We start from the raw sequence: 20040 nt of genomic DNA, 5'->3' as shown, positions 1-20040 counted from the left end.
AACACTGACTAACATCCCATGTTCTGTTATCCTTTTGTGAGCTGAGTAAAAGGAGAGAAGTGCTGGAAAGGGGGGGGAGGGGGATTTGCTTTAATTTTGTTATTTTCTCTTTACTTTTAATTCTATTAGTAATAAAGCTCTTTCATTGTACTGCAACTGTTTAAGGTTTGTGCCTGCTTTGCTTTTCTCCTAATTCTTATCTCACAGAAGGAAAATAAGTAAGTAATGAATATTTTGAACCAAAACCACTACATTTAATTGGTGTTTCCGCCCGGTTCGAACTCAACCCGCTACAGTAGTGTAACATAACATTAAATGCTTTGGTTTTCTATGGTGCCTTTCATCTGAGAATTTCAAAGCAGTTCAGAGCAGTACTGTACATCAAATGGAATTCAAGTTGATTACATACTAGGAAATCTCTTCAGATGGAAACTGAGGCAAAGAGGCAGTCATCTCATTTCAAAAACAACTGGATATAGATTGATGCCTCACTCCAGGGTGCTTTATCTGATTTTTAAGAGGATGATTTTTCAGTGTTTAGCATAAACAGGCCCTTTCAAGACAACTGCAAAATTGGTCTTCTAAATTCATTCCTCCCCCAAATGTAGACCCACACAAGTGGCCCTTCTGAGCCCAAAACCAAACTCACTGTTTCTGACTCCCTGACTAAACAGGTATTGGGCCATATGTAGGTTGCCTGCCACAACAGTTGAAAAGTTAGAGAGGTTAATGAGTAATTCAGACCACATATTCCCAAGAGCTCCTTTCAGTCAGTGGAGAGGAGTAATGGCTGTTTGCAGACCTTCTGCTTAGATGCTGTGACTACATTTCTCCACTGTTTCTATAAAGAGCCACAGAGTGTGCCTAAATCCATCCCATGAGCTGGTCAGCATCTGAATACAACCCATTAGGTCATGAGGCAATTTGTCACTTACTTTAAAAACACTTTAGCTAAAATAAGTCAATCTCTTTGTAGAAGGATTAAAGGAGCTTTGTTTCCTATAGATCTGCCTCTGATGGCCCTACATTACCACACTGCAATAGCTCCCAGTTCCTCCTATGTATTTCTGCTAGCACTTCCCAGACTTTGGAGTATCTCCAGTTCTCCCCTCTGTCTCCCCTGAGCTTGCACAGCTCTGTCTCACATCCCCAAGCTACTGAGCAAGAGGATGTGGCTTGTTTGCAGCCTGTGCCTGTGATGGAGCTGTCAGCTCACTCGCGCTGCCTGGCCAGCTGAGAGGACGGACAGACAGAACAGATCTGTGCTGAGCTCTCCAGACCACCTCACGGAGCCACTCTTCTGCAGATCTGTCCTTTACCCAGACCCAGGTTTCACAAACCTTTTAGGAAATTAGTATCTTCAAGATGTTTACCTTCCCATCAGACAGGTCTCAAACTGATTAGGAATCTGTCTGATGGATAGGTAGGGCAATTGCACAAGACACAACTCCTAAGGAAATTGGGGTAAGAAAACCAACTAAGCTCTCTAAGGAGAAAAGACAGCTGAGGTTGCAACATTCTCAGTTCTCCTTGGGTTTACTTAAACAAAAAAAGGGAAAAAATCCCACCCTGCATTCTCTGGCACACTAGAGATGGATAGTGCTGGTTATACGGTTTCTCATTTACACGAAATAAATAAAAGGGACACTCAGAGGTTGGCTGGGGTTATGCCCCCACAGCACCGTGCAGGCAAAGCTGCTTCTGCCCATGTTCCACACTTGCCAGAGCATGTAAGAGCAACCCCGGCAGTGCCACGCCTGAAGAAATCAGCCCTGATGGGAGACAGCATGTATTTGCTCAGCTCAACCTTGCAGTGACCATGTCAGCTGGCTTGGAGCACTGGGAAAGCAAGTTCTTGTCTGCATGGAGAGTGGGTGCACCAGGCTTCCATCTGCCTGCAGAATGAGATCCAGAAATACATCCAAGTCTTCTGTCTGACTCTGCTCAGTGGCACAGACTAGAATATGAGGAGGGGTATTGGAGGGAAGAAAGGAAAGTGAACTATGGGAAATGAATGAAGAAAGTCCTGCCCCAAAGCAGTTCTAAAGCATTAAGTTAAGTATTAAGCATTAAGTTCATTAGGACAATGTGGCCAGGAATAAATCTACAGCTTCTGGGCATTGGGTCTGACTATATCATCACGTCTGTGGTCTTCAGTAGGATTTTGTGCAAAAATATTTTACTCACAGGTCTTCAACTTTCTAACAAGGTTCTGCTAAATAAGTGCATTAATTTTCATGTAAAGAAAAACAAACAAAACATGACAGGGCTTCTCTGAGATGGATACAGAATGCTAAGTATGATTAGCAAGCTGTAAATACCTCTAAGATAACTGTAGCACTGGGGTACTGCTCCCTGGCTGCATAAATGTCACAGCAAGGTCCACAAATGCCTAACTATTACAAAAACCCATGCTGTCACTAATTTACAGTGAAAACATAGAAAAAAGATGTTTCAAGTTAAGATCCCTCAGATCTCCAAATGAATGTCTGTGAATGATTTTTTCTGTCTAGGCCATTTGGCCTTTTATGTAGAGACTGGGCTTGTTTTCACATTTCTTTCTTTGGTTCCACATTTTGCCTACTTATGTGGAAAAGGGTGAACTACCTCAAATGGGAATGTATTTCAGAAGATGTTTTCAAATATCTAGGCAAAAAGCTAGACACGTTTACCTAGATCAGATAGACTGGCTCACTACTGGCACGGATTAAAAGCAGCTTTTCTGGCTGTGAGCTTCCGGTACAACCTGTAGCATGCAGGTAACAATATGTATCATCAAACTTCTTTGATCTAGAGAGTTGTAACTGTCCTTTCAGATACAGGGGGATTTAAAATATTTTAACTTAAAAAATGTGTGATATCTTATATTTTGTGTGTTCAGCATGCACATATGTTAACTGAAGGAAAAAGTCTTATTCAATGGAAGCTTGGAGGAAAGGTGTTAAATCTCAGTTTCTCCATAAATGAGAAATATTTTCCAGTCATTATGTCTCTTTCTTAACTTGGCATACATACAACTAGTCTGTGCTTTGATGTGCTCATTTTGGACTCAGAATGCTGTTTGTACAAAGAGGAAAGCATGAAATAAGCCACTAAAAGGGGCAGAACAGTAACTTTTAGGCTGGGGGAAAAAGAGCAGTGTACTTCTCAATTCTGCCAATATGAATGAAACTTCAAATCTTTGCATTTTGTTGTATTTATCTCAAATTCACCACTGTTCACTTAAGAAAGCAAAAATGTAAAATAATTTTGAGCTCATTTTTTTGCCAGCCCTGTTTCTTAATATAGCTGTGTCTGGAGAGGTCTTGCAGAAGTACTATAGAGAAAAACATGCCAAGGGTAGATTTCACATAAATAACAAGCCCCACAGCACCAAAAAGCATACAGTTGAAGAAATCTGCAAATCTAACCCAATTGTGGTTGTGTGGTTTTCATGACTGACATCAGACTTCAAGCTTTGAAAAGACTACGAATATAAATTATCTGTGACCCTGGAACTCTCAAACTGATTCATCTGTCTATGTTAGCTGGTGCTTCATAACAGATTGGAGAACAGGAAAGTAAAATTTATTTCTGGCATGTTACAGGGAGGAGGCTCTGTTGGAATCTTATCAACAAGTAAATTTGAGAAACAGAAGTTTCAGCATTGACTTTGAGGAGAATGAAGAAAGCCTGGAAACATCAGAAAAGCCCATTCCTCAGGAACAAATAATGACAAGGCAGTTAGTACACTGTCCTCACAGAAGTTAGCTTGTAAAGCCTTAATGGGAGAAACTCTGAGTTTCAAGAAGGTTGGTCCAAATTCAATCTTCACTGGCTGCACAGACTTCTGAACACAGGACTCTAGGGTTACACATGAATAGCTGACATCAGTCACACAGACAGCATAAAAACATTTAGAATGTCTAGATATCTACAAGCCAATCATGAAACCTATCAGGCTAATTAAAAACTGCTGGTCTCAGGCAATTATTTCCATAACAGGTTCAAGAAGTATTTCCAAGCACTGACTGGATTGTTCATCTTTTGCAATCTCGCCCTATTTACAATACTGCATGTGCAAACCTCTTCATTCATAGCATTTATTTCCTTCTGCAGGCAAGAGACCCAATTTATCTTTCTTAAAAATAAGAAAACAAAAATGTCCAATGGCTAAATAACATTCTGCATGCAAGAAGCTGGATTGATACGTGTAGTTGGAGAAATATCCTAAGTGTCTAACTGCTGCTGTTTTCTGAGTTAAATGCTAATCACTACAGAAACCATATTAGGTGTCTTTCTGTGCTTCTATATGCCCAGGATACCTTCAAAAACCTCCCTCTTTCATGTTGAAATCTCTCAAGGCACAGAAGGACAAAATGAAGGGATCAAACTCAGCATATATGTTTTGCAGTAGAATTTATAATGTAAGAAAATTGCAACTCTTTGCAACAACAATGTTTGTAACACGTAAGAGCAAGGGCCTATTTCACCATCTCTGGACACAGAGGTCTATGTTCAGCTTTGCCACCATGTGGGCAGAATGATACGGGTTTGCACCTGCCTAGCTGGTCCACTGCCTGGAAGGCAAAAATACATCTCCACAAATAACAGCCTCCTAAATGAGAAGTTTATCCATGCTGTCTGTTAAGATAGGACATAGGACAGACTGTATTTCTTCTTGAAAACTAGGAAGGCACCACATAATGTCTAATGAACAGGATTGCAGTGGGAGATGAACAGGTTGTAAGAACTGAGCTGCTCTCTTCCTACTCATGTCAGTAGAGAAACAATCTAAAGCAAGGATCACTGTTAGCACCACTGCTGGAAGTGATAATACAAAAAAAAATCCAACAAGTCAGAAACCATGCTACTCCCAAGCAACATCCCTTTTTCCCCTGGCAACTTTAACAGAGGTGATGGTACAACTGTTCTTGATCTCATGCCTGCTGTAAGCCAAGAAAAGGAGGATCTGTTTACAAGAATAGAGAAATGTGTACTATTTGCAATTCAAAAGGGACCTGAACTGCCTCCCATTTCAAAAAAAAAGGACCTCTGAGAGGAGCCAGTGAGATTGACAAAGAAAACCATCATAGGAACAATCCCATGTGGTAGCATTTCTTTGACACAATGAAATCCCACAAGGGACCAGAGAAGCCCAGGGCTCGCAGCCCATGCTTCGCTGAACCACATCTGAAACTACCAAAGTGAAAACAGCTCCCAAAGACAGACAGATCTGGAGGCAGAAAGGGAAAATGAGGACATCACAATATGCTTTCAGAATTTTTGATAAAGAAACAAGATCAGCAATTTGTCTGTTTGCACACATACTTAGTAAGCTAAAATATCTGCTCACTCTGCTGGCCTTGCCCCAGACAAGCAGGGACACTCTGTCAGGGAAGAAAAGGGAAACTGCTTTCACTGGGCCTTTTTTAAGGCCTGTGCTAGGAACAGAGCATCAGAGTGGCTCTCAGAGAACACTGTACAGCTTCCAAGCACAATGCTGAATGATGTACAGACAGGCCACACTTGCTTTTCTTAGAAAGGGACCAAGGAGATGAGGATTTGATTAAGCAGAGCTCTTATCCCTGTCCTTTTCACATTCACACAAAAGTAAACAAACATCAAGTCCCATGTAATGCCATAAAGACATTTTAATAGTAGTACTTCATCACAACTGCTTTTTCAGAGACTGCTCTTGTATTTATGTTTAGCCCCTCTCTTCCTTTTCACAACCTTCTTCCCCACCTCTTCCCAGAACTAGCAATATTTGTAGGTACTCTAGTCTAAACTGGCAGCTTTTGTTTTGCTTTTCCATTTTTTTAATTGCTCTGAAACAATTATTCAGTTCTGCATAAAATTTTCTTACCATTCCAGGTGATTTTCAACAAAGGCAGACATGGGGCTGATCTGTACAGTGTAAGTGTCGTTGGCTGAATACTCAAACAGCCCATAATAGGGATTGAAGAGCTCCTGAGACAGAAGGAAAAAGAATTCTCGGGAGGGGCCACTGTAGTCCAGCCTGGAGAGAAAAACATAGAAAAGATAAAATGAGGCTCCTTACCATTTGAGCGGATTTCCCAGGTTTGCCTACACTGGCTGCTGTCTTAACACAGTGGCCTGTGCAGTCAAGTGTTTCTAACATGATTTATCTCTCCTCTCAAAACTTGATTCTGAGACTTGAACAAGTTGCGATGCCAAAACTTCACCAGTATCCAGGTTGATGTGGGAGGAACCATAACTGGGATACATCCCTTAAGTAGTTTATTTTCCTTTGTTCCAAAAGTTTAGCAAACCAGAGGTACAAGGCTCAGCTTTGCTTCAGCTGGCTGGCTGGCAGAGGGCTAGCTTTTTAGTGAGTGGGTTTGAACTGCCTGTGAACACTTGGGTTCACAGACCAGACAGCCTCATCTAAAGCAGAAATTGCTCTGACTCTCCTACACCGAGATGTACCAAATTCTAGCCCCAAGGATGCTTTCTTAGCTATAGGTATAACCTAAAGGTTTATGCTGAACTGTGGGGTATGCCCAGCCCCTGCCCTAGAGGGATGCCTGCTGAGATAAGGAGATTACTTAACCTCCCAGCAGGACTCCCCTGGAAAGGCAGCCACTTTTCAGCTACAGTGAGAAGAAGACAGACCCAGAATCCTCTGGGAGACCCTATGCAGATAGTTTGTAACCCACTGGCCTTTACCCTCTGACACCCATCCCCTGTATCCCTATAAAAGCTAGCCCTCTACCTCTGTGAGGGCAGAGAGAGCTCATCTCTGGCCTCCCCTTCGCTGGAGTACGGACTAATAAAGCTACCCCATGCGGAACAGCTATACGGGTCTCTTGTCTCTCTCCTCCTGGTCTGGCCTGGAGGCTGCCCTGCAGAGCAAAGAGCTGAAATCACGAGCTGACAATCACTAAAGAGCTGACAGTCTCTGCATGGGCACTCCGGCTATGGCTGAGGGAAGACACCGGGACCCGGGAAGATGTTTCCTCACAGGACCATCTCTACGGACTGGTCACAGCTTCCTGGGTCAGAGCTACTGACCCCTAACCAGGTGCATCACTGAACAAGACCAAGTCCCAGCAGAACTGTGTCTCTTAAGACAGAATGATGATTCCTTGCTTGTTCAATTCAAGCCCTTCTACTATTCTGGTATTTTCACGTGGTACACCTTAAGCTGCGCTTTGCTGTTGTACAAATTTGCTCTGTAGAGAGCCTCTTTTTTTCCCTTTAAGTTTTTAAACTCAACTTGGAAAAAAAAAAGGAAAACGAGACTAAAAATTTTCCCTGAATGCATGAAATGAAAGGTGTGGTGGATTTATTAAAAACAGATCATTCTCTAATAATGATAGATAGGTTTTTCAATCTAAAATAAACCTACATGTAGCAATATGAAGAAATGATCTGTAGGCATATATCACGTGTGCCAAAAGATTTTCTGAGGTGGACACCTTCTACTTCCTTCTACTTAACAAATGTAAAGTAAGTGGAAAGCTCTGCAACAGAATCAGAATGCCCTGTACTATGAAGTTATAGAAGCATAAGTGAAAGGGGCTGAATGATTGATTTGTGCAACTAGAAAGATGACACAGGCAGATGGGCCCATCCTCCTGTGTTTTATGTCTGGGGATTCAGTACTTCTCTCTTTGAGGGGCTTTAGCTCTAGGATCATGAGATGACACTAAAGCCACACCTACAAAAGAGGATGGTAACAAGCCCAACGTGGCCCACTAGTGCCAGCCATGGGACAGGTCTGGTTCAGTGGACATCAAAGTACTGGGTTAAGCCTGATAATGGCTGGAGTAAAGAACTACAAATGTGTCTGATTCAAAATCCTCCAAGGGAAGAGACTAGCTATTGGATTTCTGGGCAACACACTAACTCATCATAAAGCCTCTATAGTTCATTTTCAATGTCCTTTTTCTTTGAAACGTGGGAAACTCTGCCCATACAGCATCATGTGGCCATACAGCATCAACTCTTCACTAGGGAACTGGCATCTTGGAGTCCCTGCAGCAGAATGTATACTAGCATTAAGCAGCAGAAACCCTGGAGGAATGTATCTTCAGATGTAAATGAATCAGTGAAGAATGAATGAATTTGCACATCAAATTGGTTTGTAATTTCTCTTGAGGACAGCATGCCACGCAGAAAACAATATGACTTTGCCCAGTGTTAGCATTCCAGAATGCTATTCCAAAAACACAAACTGCAGAGTGCTACATGTTTATGCTTTACTTGCAAGCCAGAGGCAAAACCAGCTGTGAAAGATGACCTCTGTTACACAATATTAAATCCATAGAGAATAAGAAGTAAGAGTGAAAAACCCACTGATACTGAGGTCACCGAGTGACTCTTTGAGATTGGCAACTTCTGTTTTCCACAGGACGTAACCTGTCCTGACACAAGTTCAGCCTGGCAGAAGCCCTTCATTTGCCATGACATCTCAGAGCTGAGAGTGTCAGCAGTCGCTGGACACGCTGAGAGTTGCCTCAGGTACTGTCTGGTACCTTTGGAACTGAAATCCTACCCATGTGGTTTTTGAAAACAAGAAATTTTACATGCAAAGCTAATGAAATACAATTTCAGGCCTTTGTAATATGGCACACTGGAAACATGCACATAATGGTCTTTCCATTATAAAAGTGTGTGGATCAAGTCTCAATTACAATCAATCTCTTGAGGTGAGCCAGGGTGGCTTTGAAAGGTTGTGTTTACATCTGAAAACAAAAGGTCAGGGGCTGGCTTTCATCATACAAGAATGGCTCATGGATTGTAAGAGTGGTAGAAAGTTTCCTGAGAAAAGGCCTTCTCAAGAGACTTCTATTGCTTTCAGATTCCAACTGGATGAATTAAATTTTAAAGACTAAACAGCACTCATGTTTCTCACTTCAGGTGGAAACAAGAAACCTGCATATGGGTAACAAATGATCATTAGATGGCATGCAAAGCAAAAATTTTTAAAGCAAAACCAGATCCATTGTGAAGAGTTAGAGTAACAAAGTGGAGAAAGGTCTGCTCTCTAATTATAGTTCTGAGACTGATTCAATGTGTAAACATTGGCCTGTAGTTGAGTTTTCCCTTCCAGCCTGTCAAAATATCTATGGCAAACAAGATGACGTTAGATTTAACCACTCAAATTGTCACTTTGAGATGCCTAGATGGAAGGTGTTATAGGAAAATGAAGCATTATTGTTTTTGTTATTTTTAACAAATGTTTGAGTTGATTAAGATGAATCACTTACTCAAAGGTAAAACAAAACCAAAGAAACATTACATAACAAGAGAGGCTCAGCCTTAGTCAACTTGGTGTTTTGCAACACAACAGCTACTTCAGAACCGAAAGCATTCTGTGGTTCCCTACCCTTCCTCGCCGACAAACGTGACGTAGAGTTTGTTCCGCTGGAGCTCCTTGCGTGAGTATGCCATTACCTGGTTGAAGGTGCCTTCCAGCAAGTGGTCACGCCGTATAATTAACCTGCAAAGGGTGGCAGAAATAAAGATCTGAGTGTTGAGTCCTGTGTGAGCTTGTGAGGCTGAAGGTAAACAACAGCTGTAAAGAGAGACATTGGTTCTCAGAGAACTTAATAAAATGGCATCTGCCAGTGCATGTGCTACTTGACCGTTACGGGTTTTCAGGAGTTGTTCCGTCAGGCTTTCCTATGTGCCTGGAAGGTGAATTTCCTCACAATGTCATGATTAGGTTAAAAGTGCTGCTCTACTGCTAAGACTCTTTGCAACAAACCATACATACAAATTTCTGTGGTAGAGGGGGCTGTGAGCTTCCTGTGTATATGAAGTCACAGTTTTCTGGAATTGGCCCCAAACACTTCCTGGATTTAATCCAGTGAATGTCCATGGAAATACTGCTTCTGTAGTAGGGGAAGCAAAAGGAGTATCAGCCTCTGTTTATATAACACATCTCTCACTCCCTTACTAACCTCTAAAACAACTTAATGAATAGTACTTTTACACACCATCTGTGCAAGAAATCCTTCTTGTTCATATATTCATGGACATTTTAAGACAGACCTTCTAAAATATATTTCATGTCTGCCTTGGACCCATGTAGCAGGACACCAAAATGGGTAACCACCAGCTAGGACTCCTCAGCTCTGTAAGATTATTTTGTTGATGATATTTGCCTGGAAAAAATTGCTTGGCTTCATACTTTTTTGTTTTTCACAACAGATGTCCTTTGGTAGGAAGCCAAGCTGAGGCATAAATTCAACCAGATGCCCAGGAAATACCTTACAAACACACGGCCCTTTGGCAAAGTTGGATAACTAAATGGAGCACAAGTAGGTACAGACTCAAAAGCCAACTAACAAGACATGTGGAAAGAAACTCCACAACCAAATGAGAGAGAACCCCACAATACATGAAGACTGGCACTGAAAAAATCTCTCCAGTTCAAATCCAGGAGGGCTACCAACACAAAGAACTATGGAAAGTTAAACCTGCATGTACAGACTAACTTTCTGTAGGATCATGTTCTGGTCCTCAGTTACACTGATATGTAGATCCAAAGAATTTGGAGTCATCCCGTCATTACAATGATACAGTTGCTGTTAATACCTGGTGGATGTTTGCTTTGAAGGAGAATTCTCCTACTGGCAAATTATAGGTAGGAATGTGAACATCCCTGTTAAATAGGTAGGAAATGGGAGTGTAAGAGAATATGAATCTTTAAGAAGTAAAACTTCCACACAAAAGCCTTTGGAAGGTCACTCTTTTGCAGGGTATATGAAGATCGTATCTTGCCCTGATGGTTATGTAAAAAATGCAATCTACAGGGTGTTTTGCACTCCCTATCACTGTCTTCATGGATAATGAATGAAAAAAGACAAAGCTATTGACATGTTAGACTAATTGAGAGACTAATACTCACTTAATTTTCCCTGGACCTTGCCCATACCCTTTGGCTTCAAGTTTTCGATAGAAATTGCGCAGCTTGGCTTCAAAGTCCCTCCTGTATGGAGAAGGTGCTCTTGCGCTTGCTCGCTGCAGCCCTGGAGGGAAAATGAACAGCATGCTAAGGTGTAAGGGCCTTGACATTCTTCCAAATCATGCAGCTTATGTTTCCAGACAGAACTGGTTAATAAATGTGTTAGGAACTTTTTACAGGTATACAGTGCACTCAGTGTTATTTTTGTTCTATCTGGCATCAATCGAGTTAAAGTTCCTGTAATTCAGTGATTGCAATGAACTTCCAGGGATTGTATCCTCTTCACTAAAAGTACTGTTAAGCTCACCTTGTGTGTGCCCTTGTGTAGCCTCAGCCTTTAGCTGTGATTGACCTGAATGGAAACTGAAGGATCAGAAAGGCATGAGAAAGACTGACATGCATATCTGCCTCTCATGGTCAGTGGCATTTAAGTCTTCTTTCCCTTTTGGACTTTTACGAGATCTCTCTCCTCTGCATTGTATAGGAGATCTTACTTGGCAGGATTAAACCTCTAAACTCAGAGCAATGCTTCTCACTGGAGCCTGGCACCCCAGCCAAGCTGGGAGTTGGGTTTCCCCGGGTTAATCTGACTGTATATTAAACACTTCCAGCTATCAACACAAAAGCCCTTTGTGGCATCAAAAAGGATTTCTGTCAGCAAGAAATACTACATTTCCCTATTATGATTCACACATAGAGCAGGTTTTTTAGCAATTTGGAACCTGTTTTGTTTTGAAGGCTGCATTCTCCAAGTAGCTGATTATTCTTTTTGTATAAACAAGTGCCATGCCATAAAGGGCCAAAGAACAGATTCATGAAATCCCATTTCCCTATCTCATTACAAAAGACAACAAAAACAAGCCCTTTCATGAGAAATCTGGCAGCAAGTGCTCCACAGGAAAGAAAAAGAACCCCACCACATTTAGTGGGAGCCCAAAGTATTATGGTCGCCATGAGGGAAGGACATTATTGTCTCTGCTGGTAAGACAGGCATATTTACATGCAGTGCAAAGAGAATCCCTTACAATCCCCCTTCTTTCTTCTGTTGGCCTTTTGTTTTCTCCCAGGACGAAAGAGAAGGGGTGCTCTCATGGGCTCTATAACCAGGACAGAAATCAGCAAGAAGACAGTGTGTTGCTGGAAACGAGTACCTGCCCTTCTTGTGTTTTCACAAGAACAGTCTCCTAAGTCACCTTTGTGCCAAATACTTGGAGTTTTGTCCTGTAGGAGAGACTTGCTTATGACCCGTCCTGATGTAGATGAAGGGAACTGTATTAACAATAGTGTTAAACTTCATTAATGCAAATAGGAGATTCTGACAAAACACTGTCCTCCTGTAGAAAAGGGTTTAGCATGTAACTTCTTCGCATCAAAAACCTTTCTGTTTTCCACAGCCACATCCAAGATCTGAATTTCTCTTGTCCGTTAACTTTGTTTGAAATCAGATAATTTAAATGAATGTTCAAAAAGCGCAGCCACAAATGGATTTCTTCAGATCATATTTGTGTTGATTCTCTCAAAATGGCCACTGGACACAGCCACGCCGTGAGACGGTGGTGGAGGTTGTGTATCTTGGCAAAAGGGAGACATTAGCTCCTCAAATTTCTATAGCATAAACAGTAACTACAGAGATGTAGCACAGCTGGAAATAACCTTCTCAGACAGCATGTCTTTCTGGAAAATATGTTTCCTGTCAAACCTAAGTTAATGGACTCAACATGGGAGGTCAGGCTAGATGATGAAGATGATCCCCTCAGGTCTTAAAATAGATGTGCCTTGGGAAGAAGAGAAGTTTTTGGAACATTGAGTGGAGGAGACTGAACTTTACAGGAGTACTGGAAGTACTGCAATACACCCTCAATTTGGAAGGTGCTCTTTGCTGCTGTCACATAATATGAATGTACTTCCAGGTCAGTGACTTAAGCTTGGAGTACACCATTCTCTTATCCTAATCCTTTCCAATGATATAAAAAGCAGGAAAATACCTTCTTCCATACGGGCAATTTCTGATCTGTGTTTCAGCTACTGCCAGCACTTCAATAGATACACAGCAGCACTGGAAACCGATCCAGCAAAAAAAGCACCTGGGATCAGTTCGGAGTGGGGACTGGAATTAGCAGGCTGACAGCTGATGCTGGCTCTGGATCTGTCCCTTTCCATTTATTAGGAGAAATACCACAAATGCATGATTTTGTCCTAATTTCCCCATCTCCTTACCTGGAGAGTTTTGGGGTGATGAACAGGGTGAGCAGCGAGGAGAAAAACTGTAACCCGGATGGAAGGCAGCCTGCAGTGGTATGTAGGACATAATATCCTCTTCAAAAAGGCTGCACGGAAAAAGTCATAGGGAGAAATTTAGTTCACATTCATCACATGAAGCAATGTAAATATGCAGTATGGTGCAGGTTTACTGTGTCAGATATTTGGGTGCACCTCTGAACTCATGGATTCAAAAAATCCATACATTTCCCAAAGACAGCCTGGTCACTAGTAATGAAGAACAAAATGAGTTTTAATAGACGTTTCATGCTAACACGATGGCTCAGCCCTCTGATGGAGAGCAAAGATGTGAGTAAACAGGAACACTTTCAACATATCAGCAGAGAAGTAAAGATGCACACTCTGTCTCCCAGGCTGTTTTTCTCAGGTTATTTTCACGTAGTTCAGTGCTTTGACTGCTTGAATTAAAATGGTGGGAGTAAGTTGTAAACTTCTTGCATTAGGCAGGGCTATTACAGCACACCAACTCTACCTGGGTAATGCAACATTTCCCATCTCAGACCAAGACAATAAAATAAGTCCTTATCTGTGCTGAGGAGAAGTAGGACCTAAAGACCAAGCTCCCTGCTTCCAGTAAAAACTGAGGCCTTATCTTCATTACCCAAAAAACGCTCACTGCACTGGACATGGAGGTTTCATGCATGTGTGGTAGCACTGCTGCAGTAAAACTATCGATTTCATGAGCAGCTACATTATTGTACTGAGAAAGACAAGCGATTTTTTCCTCTTTCTTTTTCTTTCTTTATAAAACAAGATTTTTTTTCCATTAAAAGGAAATGTTTTGACCTGATTCTTTCTTATCTGCTACTTGATGGTAACAGCCATACTGACCGAGCTGGCTGGATTTACTGCACTGATGGAGGCTGCCTTCCAGGAAGTACAAATTGACAGATGTACTCTGGCTGAATCATTTTGGATGGCTATCAGTATGACCTGATTTAACAAAATCTTTTCAATTATGCTGACAAGGAGCCAGATAGTTTCTCTAGTACTGTAAGTAATGACATTATGCTATTGATCACATTGATTACCTCAGTAGAATTACTAAATCTGCATCACACGACAACTTCTCAAGCCCATGTGTACCCTCTGTCCGAATGTAATGGATCTTCTCCCTGAAACATAAGTGATATTATGGAGAAGAGAAGAAAAAAAAATACAAGACCAGTAAAAAAAAACCATTATCATGGCATGAACCATGCATAGAGTTGTTATTCTTCGGTATTTTCCCAGTTTCTGTTTATCTCCTTACAAAATGGCAAACATCCTATATGCCTGATTCATTTTCTAATCTCCCTAACAAACTTGCAAAAAAAAATTCTATCTCTATCACTCAGTTTACTGATCCAAAAAGAAGAGATTTTATTCCCTATTTTAAAAGACAGAATGATTCTTAGTCCTCCAGTTTCATGTGTACATGTCAGGTCACTGACCACAGAATTTTTGTGTAAGTCTACAACTAAGCACCTTTTGTTAACAGATTTCCAATTAGTATCGCTTCCTTTCCCTCTGTCAGTTCCATCTGGCAAATAACACTAATATATACTTGATATGAATTAATCACAGAGAGGTTATATGGTGTAAATATGTGTTACATGTGTAAAATCATACATTTTATTAATAGGGACTGGAAAACATAGGATAGGATCCTATCAGGAGATTAGGTCATGGAAGATACACATCTACACCCCAGCCTATCAGTGTGTTTCTAAAGCATTGTGGTCTCCAAATATTTTTATTCTAGTATTAAGTCAAAATATTCTACCTCAAGTCAAGGATGTGCTTTAGAACCCTGCAATCAAGGTCCATAAAAGACGGACATTTGCATCCTAGGAGTTTGCTTAATACCTGCTGCATGAGCATTGGACAGTAGCTTGGCTCACTCCTGGCTCAAGGTATTATCAGCAATGACCTGGAGGCAAAAGGCTCAATATCCTGTTACAAATCTCATTATGCACTGGCTAAGCTGTCTAGTCCCTATCACTGGTAAATTTTGTTCTCTGCGCAAAAGGAGATAAAAGCATTATCTGTTCTCTGGGAAATAAGAATTCAAGTTACAGTTGAGAAAAAAAAAATAGTCTGGAATAATTTGATGGTGAAGATAAAAAATTCTCAGTTACAGAAATGTACATCTTGAATACTGAGAGTATTTTTCATTCTATCTCTCTCATTTTTATTTGCATGTATCAATTCCTCCAGAAGGGAAGTCTAATCCTTACATCCAAAGAATTCTTTGTCTGGCCCTCAGAGGTAAATGACGAGTCAGTAAGGCTACTGGCAGAAAGCACACTGCAGGAATTTGGAGGTCCAGCCACACCTTTGACTGCACAGTACAACCTAAACTCAGGCAAACTCTCAGCTGGTGCATATGGGCATTACTGACATTGATTAACACCAACTTTATGTCCTTGGCCAAAAACAATTAATTCAAACTTTGGAATTCGAATGAGTTTAAGTTGTACTGGTGATTGGTTCTGGTTTTTTTTCTGTTTTTAAAAAATCTGATAGGAAAGGACTTAATAATAGGAAAGGGCTTAAGAAAAGGAAAGATACAATTTAACTACTTTGGAAACCACTACCTTTAAGTCAAGTGAGAAAGGTTAAAGACAAGAGTACAATCCACTTCATAATAATGCTCCTCTTTCTTTATAAAATCTAGGGTGACTATATCCAGACAGGGTTGTAAATCTAACCACGAAGTAAAATCTGGTGCTGGTGGAGTTACTGGGGTTTTGCTGCTGACTTCCATCCAAACACTCTTTTAACTCTATCTTCTGAAAAGCAAAGTGATAATTGCAGGTGAAAATGGAGTTTCTGCTATTCAGTAATACTTAAAATAGAAATTAGACATGTCACCATTTGCCCATATTTATTTTGGTTCTTCTTACTTCTTGGATGTCTGTGGAAAATAACTATAGTACCCACATGGATCCTGGTGGCTCCCACCTGCTCTTTAAAATGGTGACAGTTCCATAAGGGGTCCAAGTTCATCTTTTGCACTACAGTTACTGGAATCTGGTTTTCCCCACTACAAAAAGTGCTCAAAAAGTGTTTCTTGGAAGTGGGGTCAGGCAGTCTGGAAAAAAGCAGTACCTGAGTGCGTGGTTTCTGGCCAAGCTGGGCTGACGCTCCTGCAGCATCTCAAAAATGTTGGGTTGGCGTAGAAATGCAACAATCTTGTCATTGTAAGCTGGAAAAGGTAAAAACAAACCAGAGGCTTTATTTGCCATGTCACCATGACTCTGCAGAGGCACACTGACTGCACTACCAGTGAGGCACAGGGCAACACGAAGCAGTGCATGCAGCTGATGAGAGGTCCTAAACCCCACCTTTGTGAGCACTGCTTTGAGAACAAAAGAAAAACTTGGCTTACCCAGAGGTAATGCCTCGTGATGGTGCTGGTTTCGAATAGCTGTTACAAGACTATTGCCTGGTCTGGCCAACAGAGTAACTCCTCTGTTTCGAGAGACTTCAGAGGCCTACAACATCAGATAAAAGGAAAAGAATTATCAAAAGCGACCACCAGTAGCTCATTAGTCAGTTAAAAGATTTGTCATCCTTACTTCTGTAACCTTCAGAATGGTCCATGATGCTGACTGAAGGACAAAAAGCATGCAAGAAAATTACAGCTTTATACTTCAGTCAACTTAAAAAAGGCAAGTAATTCTGTGCTTCCAAATGAAGGTACACCATTACCCATAGCTATCACACCTCCTCAGTGCTGCAGTGAAGGCACCAGAATACAGAAGTAAACGCATGTATGTATTGAATTGATGGACTTCTCTGGTTCGATGAAAATAAAATCTCTGTAGTATCACACAGCGTCTTGTTTTAGCATAACTGCATTACTTCAAGGTTTTTACAGCAATGTTTTTGAAAGGAGAAAAGACCCACAACACTGCTACACGTTCACTCAGTGTTGTTGAAGGGAAGTTTAATAGTGCAAATAACATGAGGAAGGTATATCCATGTAGATCACAGCACCGGAAAAGGCTGTATCACCCCAGAGGGCTGCCTAACTTGCATAACCAGAAACAGAATTCGAATTGTATACATTAAAAAGAAGAACATAATCCAAAGAGCTGATAAAGGGAGTAGTAAGAAGGAAATTTATCGCTGCCCCTTAACTGAGGCACTTAAAGAAAGTCACTGTTGTAAATACTCTCCCTAGTGAAGGGAATCATGGCAGGAAGGCAGATACCTTATAAGGTGGGAAAACATTTCAGTATGAGGATATTAAAAGCCAAACAATGAGATCTGGCAATGTTTGCATTAAGGCATTACTTGCTGGGTAACTTTTTGGGGACTTGTGCAAGTTGAGGGGAACCCATCTGTCTCTCATGTTTTCCTCCATAATATGGCCACACTGAGGCCAAGAGAGGAAACATAGAATGGTTTGGGTTGGAAGGAATCTTAAGGATCATCTAGTTGCAACACCCCTGCTACAGGCAGACCTTCTCTGCTAGACCAGGTTGCTCAGGGCCCCCTCCAACCTGGTCTTAAAACCCTTCCATGGATAGAGCATCCACAGCTTCTCTGGGCAATCTGTTCCAGTGCTCCACCACCCTTACAGTAAAGAATTTTGTCCTAGTATCTGATCTCAGCTTACCCTCTTTCAGTTTAAAGGCACTCCCCCTTGTCGTGTCACTACAGTGTGAGGACAGTGTGTATCAGGACAAGATGCATTAGGAATTTCAGTTGCCACTCTACTGGGCTAAAAACTGCTCCTTTCTCACTGGACAAATTACAGCATATGGCAACCGCTTCAGGAAGAAATCACCCCTACTCCAATATTTTAAATGCTTAGCTCTGTATCCAAGCAAACGGTGCCAACCCATTTTCAGTGGTACGGCCAAACGCCAGCTCTTCCAACTGGCTATACACAAAAACTGGGAAGCTAAATGTGACTGGCAAGCTGCCTTTTGGAACCTGTAAAGCTTAAAATGTTTATATGTAACAAGATACCAGGCAATGTATTTGATATGTGTCAACACACAGGTTAAACAATGAAAAATCTTAACTATTCTAATCAAACACAATGTAATTTAAAACAATTTAAAACAATTTCATGCTGTGAAAGTGCATGGTGAATGTTTCACTCCATCATTCAGTTACGATTTCACTTGCACCCATCTTCTGCCTTTGTCTCCTCCTCACACCCTTGCAGGCCAACTCACAATGAAAGTTTAGCTCAGGTTTAGGCAGCTTTTCCCCTGTGACCTGGGCATACACCCCAGCAAGCACTATGTGGCCTTTATGGCATTCACTCCATGCTATGGCTCAGGGAGGATGCTTAGGTGCAAGAGGTGCCTATGATCCATTGCCACAGTGGGCACAAGGGCCTTGTGGGAGCAGCCGTTTCTTGGGCTGTCTGTGGGCAGCACAGCCAGGATCACACACTGGCCTGTGACCAGCTGTACTAGTTGAGGATGTGTGGGAGGGTGCTAAGGCTCAGCTTCTTCACTTCTAGGGAGCCCTGGAATTCAGGTGAGGTCCTCAGGTGAATTCCTCAGGTCCTTGCAGAACAGACTTGCAAAGGAATGTGGATGGTGGGTGAACCTGTTTTTAAGGGTGACGGCTGACTCATCCTTGACAAAGACAAATCCTATGCCCTTGTTGCTACACTTGGATTTACTGACCAGAAGACAGAAAGGGAGAAAGGGAGGAGTAACAGAGGAGTTAAATATACATCTCCCATAAAAATTAGCACTAGGTGGTATTTGCTCATCAGCTGGAAACTGGAAGGTACTTCTGCCCAGCCTGGGCCTGGATCCTCCTCTCACTCATGTCACCATTTCTTTTGGTTAGCTTCCTAGTGCCTGGACATATTTCTCCTGAAGCAAGAATTCTGGAAGGAAATGTGTCTAGTGCCTCTGAAAAGAAACCTTCACTCCCTTCTTTCCACCGTCCCAGTTCTGGTTTAACAGCTAAAGTCGTCTAGATGGTAAGAATCCAGTTCTGTACACACCTCAATAAAATAAACTGGTGATGTACTCCATCACCATCCCTAGGCATTGCCAATGCTGTGTTTGGTCTTTGCACATTTACACCTCTAAACAATTTTTCTCTGGCAACACAAAAGGAAAATTCCCAGCTGTCTAATTGACTTTCATTTTGCTAACAATTCTCATTCCACTCTTTTAGCTAATAGAGTACAATTGATTACTCCAATTCAGTGTTCAGTCACAATCATCTTGTCTACTTTGACTTTCTAATTGAATAATTTAATTTTGATTAGCACATTATTCTGTAATAAAAAATAAAGAGTGAACCCTCTAATGATTTAGCGACCTGGTTCATGTAGTGCAGAGCAATCTGACAGATTTATGTCAGGGTTTAACAGCTTTGAAATTGATACTGGGATGTTGCAACCAGAGTGGAGAGTCCAAACTACTGGAAGAGCCTTTCAGGATACCTTTTCCTGGGTTTTGTATCACTGTTGGATTTCAGAGGCCCATTTGAATCCTGCTACTTGCTTATTGTGGTTTGGACTGGTAAGGAGATTTAGATACTGCCATATTCTAGTACCTTCTCTGCTCTTCTTGCCTCTCCATTGTGGATGTTTGCTTCCTTCCTCTTGCAGTCTTTAAAATCTATACCCTGTAATCATGTATGTTGATTTTCACTGCAGATGGGAGGTGCCTTAGAGGGAATGGAAAGCGCTTATGAGCTGTTCTGTTTACAGCAGTGGCAGAAGGAAATGAATCATTTAGTGACCTATACTTTCGTTACTGATGGCCACTATAGCTACCTGAACATTTCTTCCAAAAATCAGGTAACCAAGCAACAACCCCCCTTTTCCTGTAAAAGACTGATAACTCTTAAAGAAGTGCTTACTA

General features: G+C 41.4%; 1 protein-coding gene across 7 annotated transcripts in view; it reads right to left on the bottom strand.

The window, feature by feature from the left end:
* Nucleotides 1-20040, bottom strand: part of HECW1 (HECT, C2 and WW domain containing E3 ubiquitin protein ligase 1) — a 200993-nt gene that overhangs the window by 33716 nt on the left and 147237 nt on the right. For all 7 annotated transcript variants that reach the window (XM_017734636.1, XM_017734637.1, XM_017734634.1 and 4 more), the window contains 7 exons: nucleotides 16575-16680; nucleotides 16295-16391; nucleotides 14233-14316; nucleotides 13139-13248; nucleotides 10865-10985; nucleotides 9338-9451; nucleotides 5849-6001 (listed from right to left, as the gene is read on the bottom strand). In XM_017734636.1, the coding sequence (XP_017590125.1) occupies nucleotides 5849-6001; nucleotides 9338-9451; nucleotides 10865-10985; nucleotides 13139-13248; nucleotides 14233-14316; nucleotides 16295-16391; nucleotides 16575-16680 (785 nt within the window). The remainder of the gene's footprint in view (nucleotides 1-5848; nucleotides 6002-9337; nucleotides 9452-10864; nucleotides 10986-13138; nucleotides 13249-14232; nucleotides 14317-16294; nucleotides 16392-16574; nucleotides 16681-20040) is intronic.

Source organism: Corvus brachyrhynchos, unplaced genomic scaffold (assembly GCF_000691975.1).
Source record: "Corvus brachyrhynchos isolate BGI_N302 unplaced genomic scaffold, ASM69197v1 scaffold94, whole genome shotgun sequence".
Lineage (NCBI taxonomy): Eukaryota > Metazoa > Chordata > Aves > Passeriformes > Corvidae > Corvus > Corvus brachyrhynchos.
This window is presented reverse-complemented; position numbering and strand designations above follow the sequence as displayed.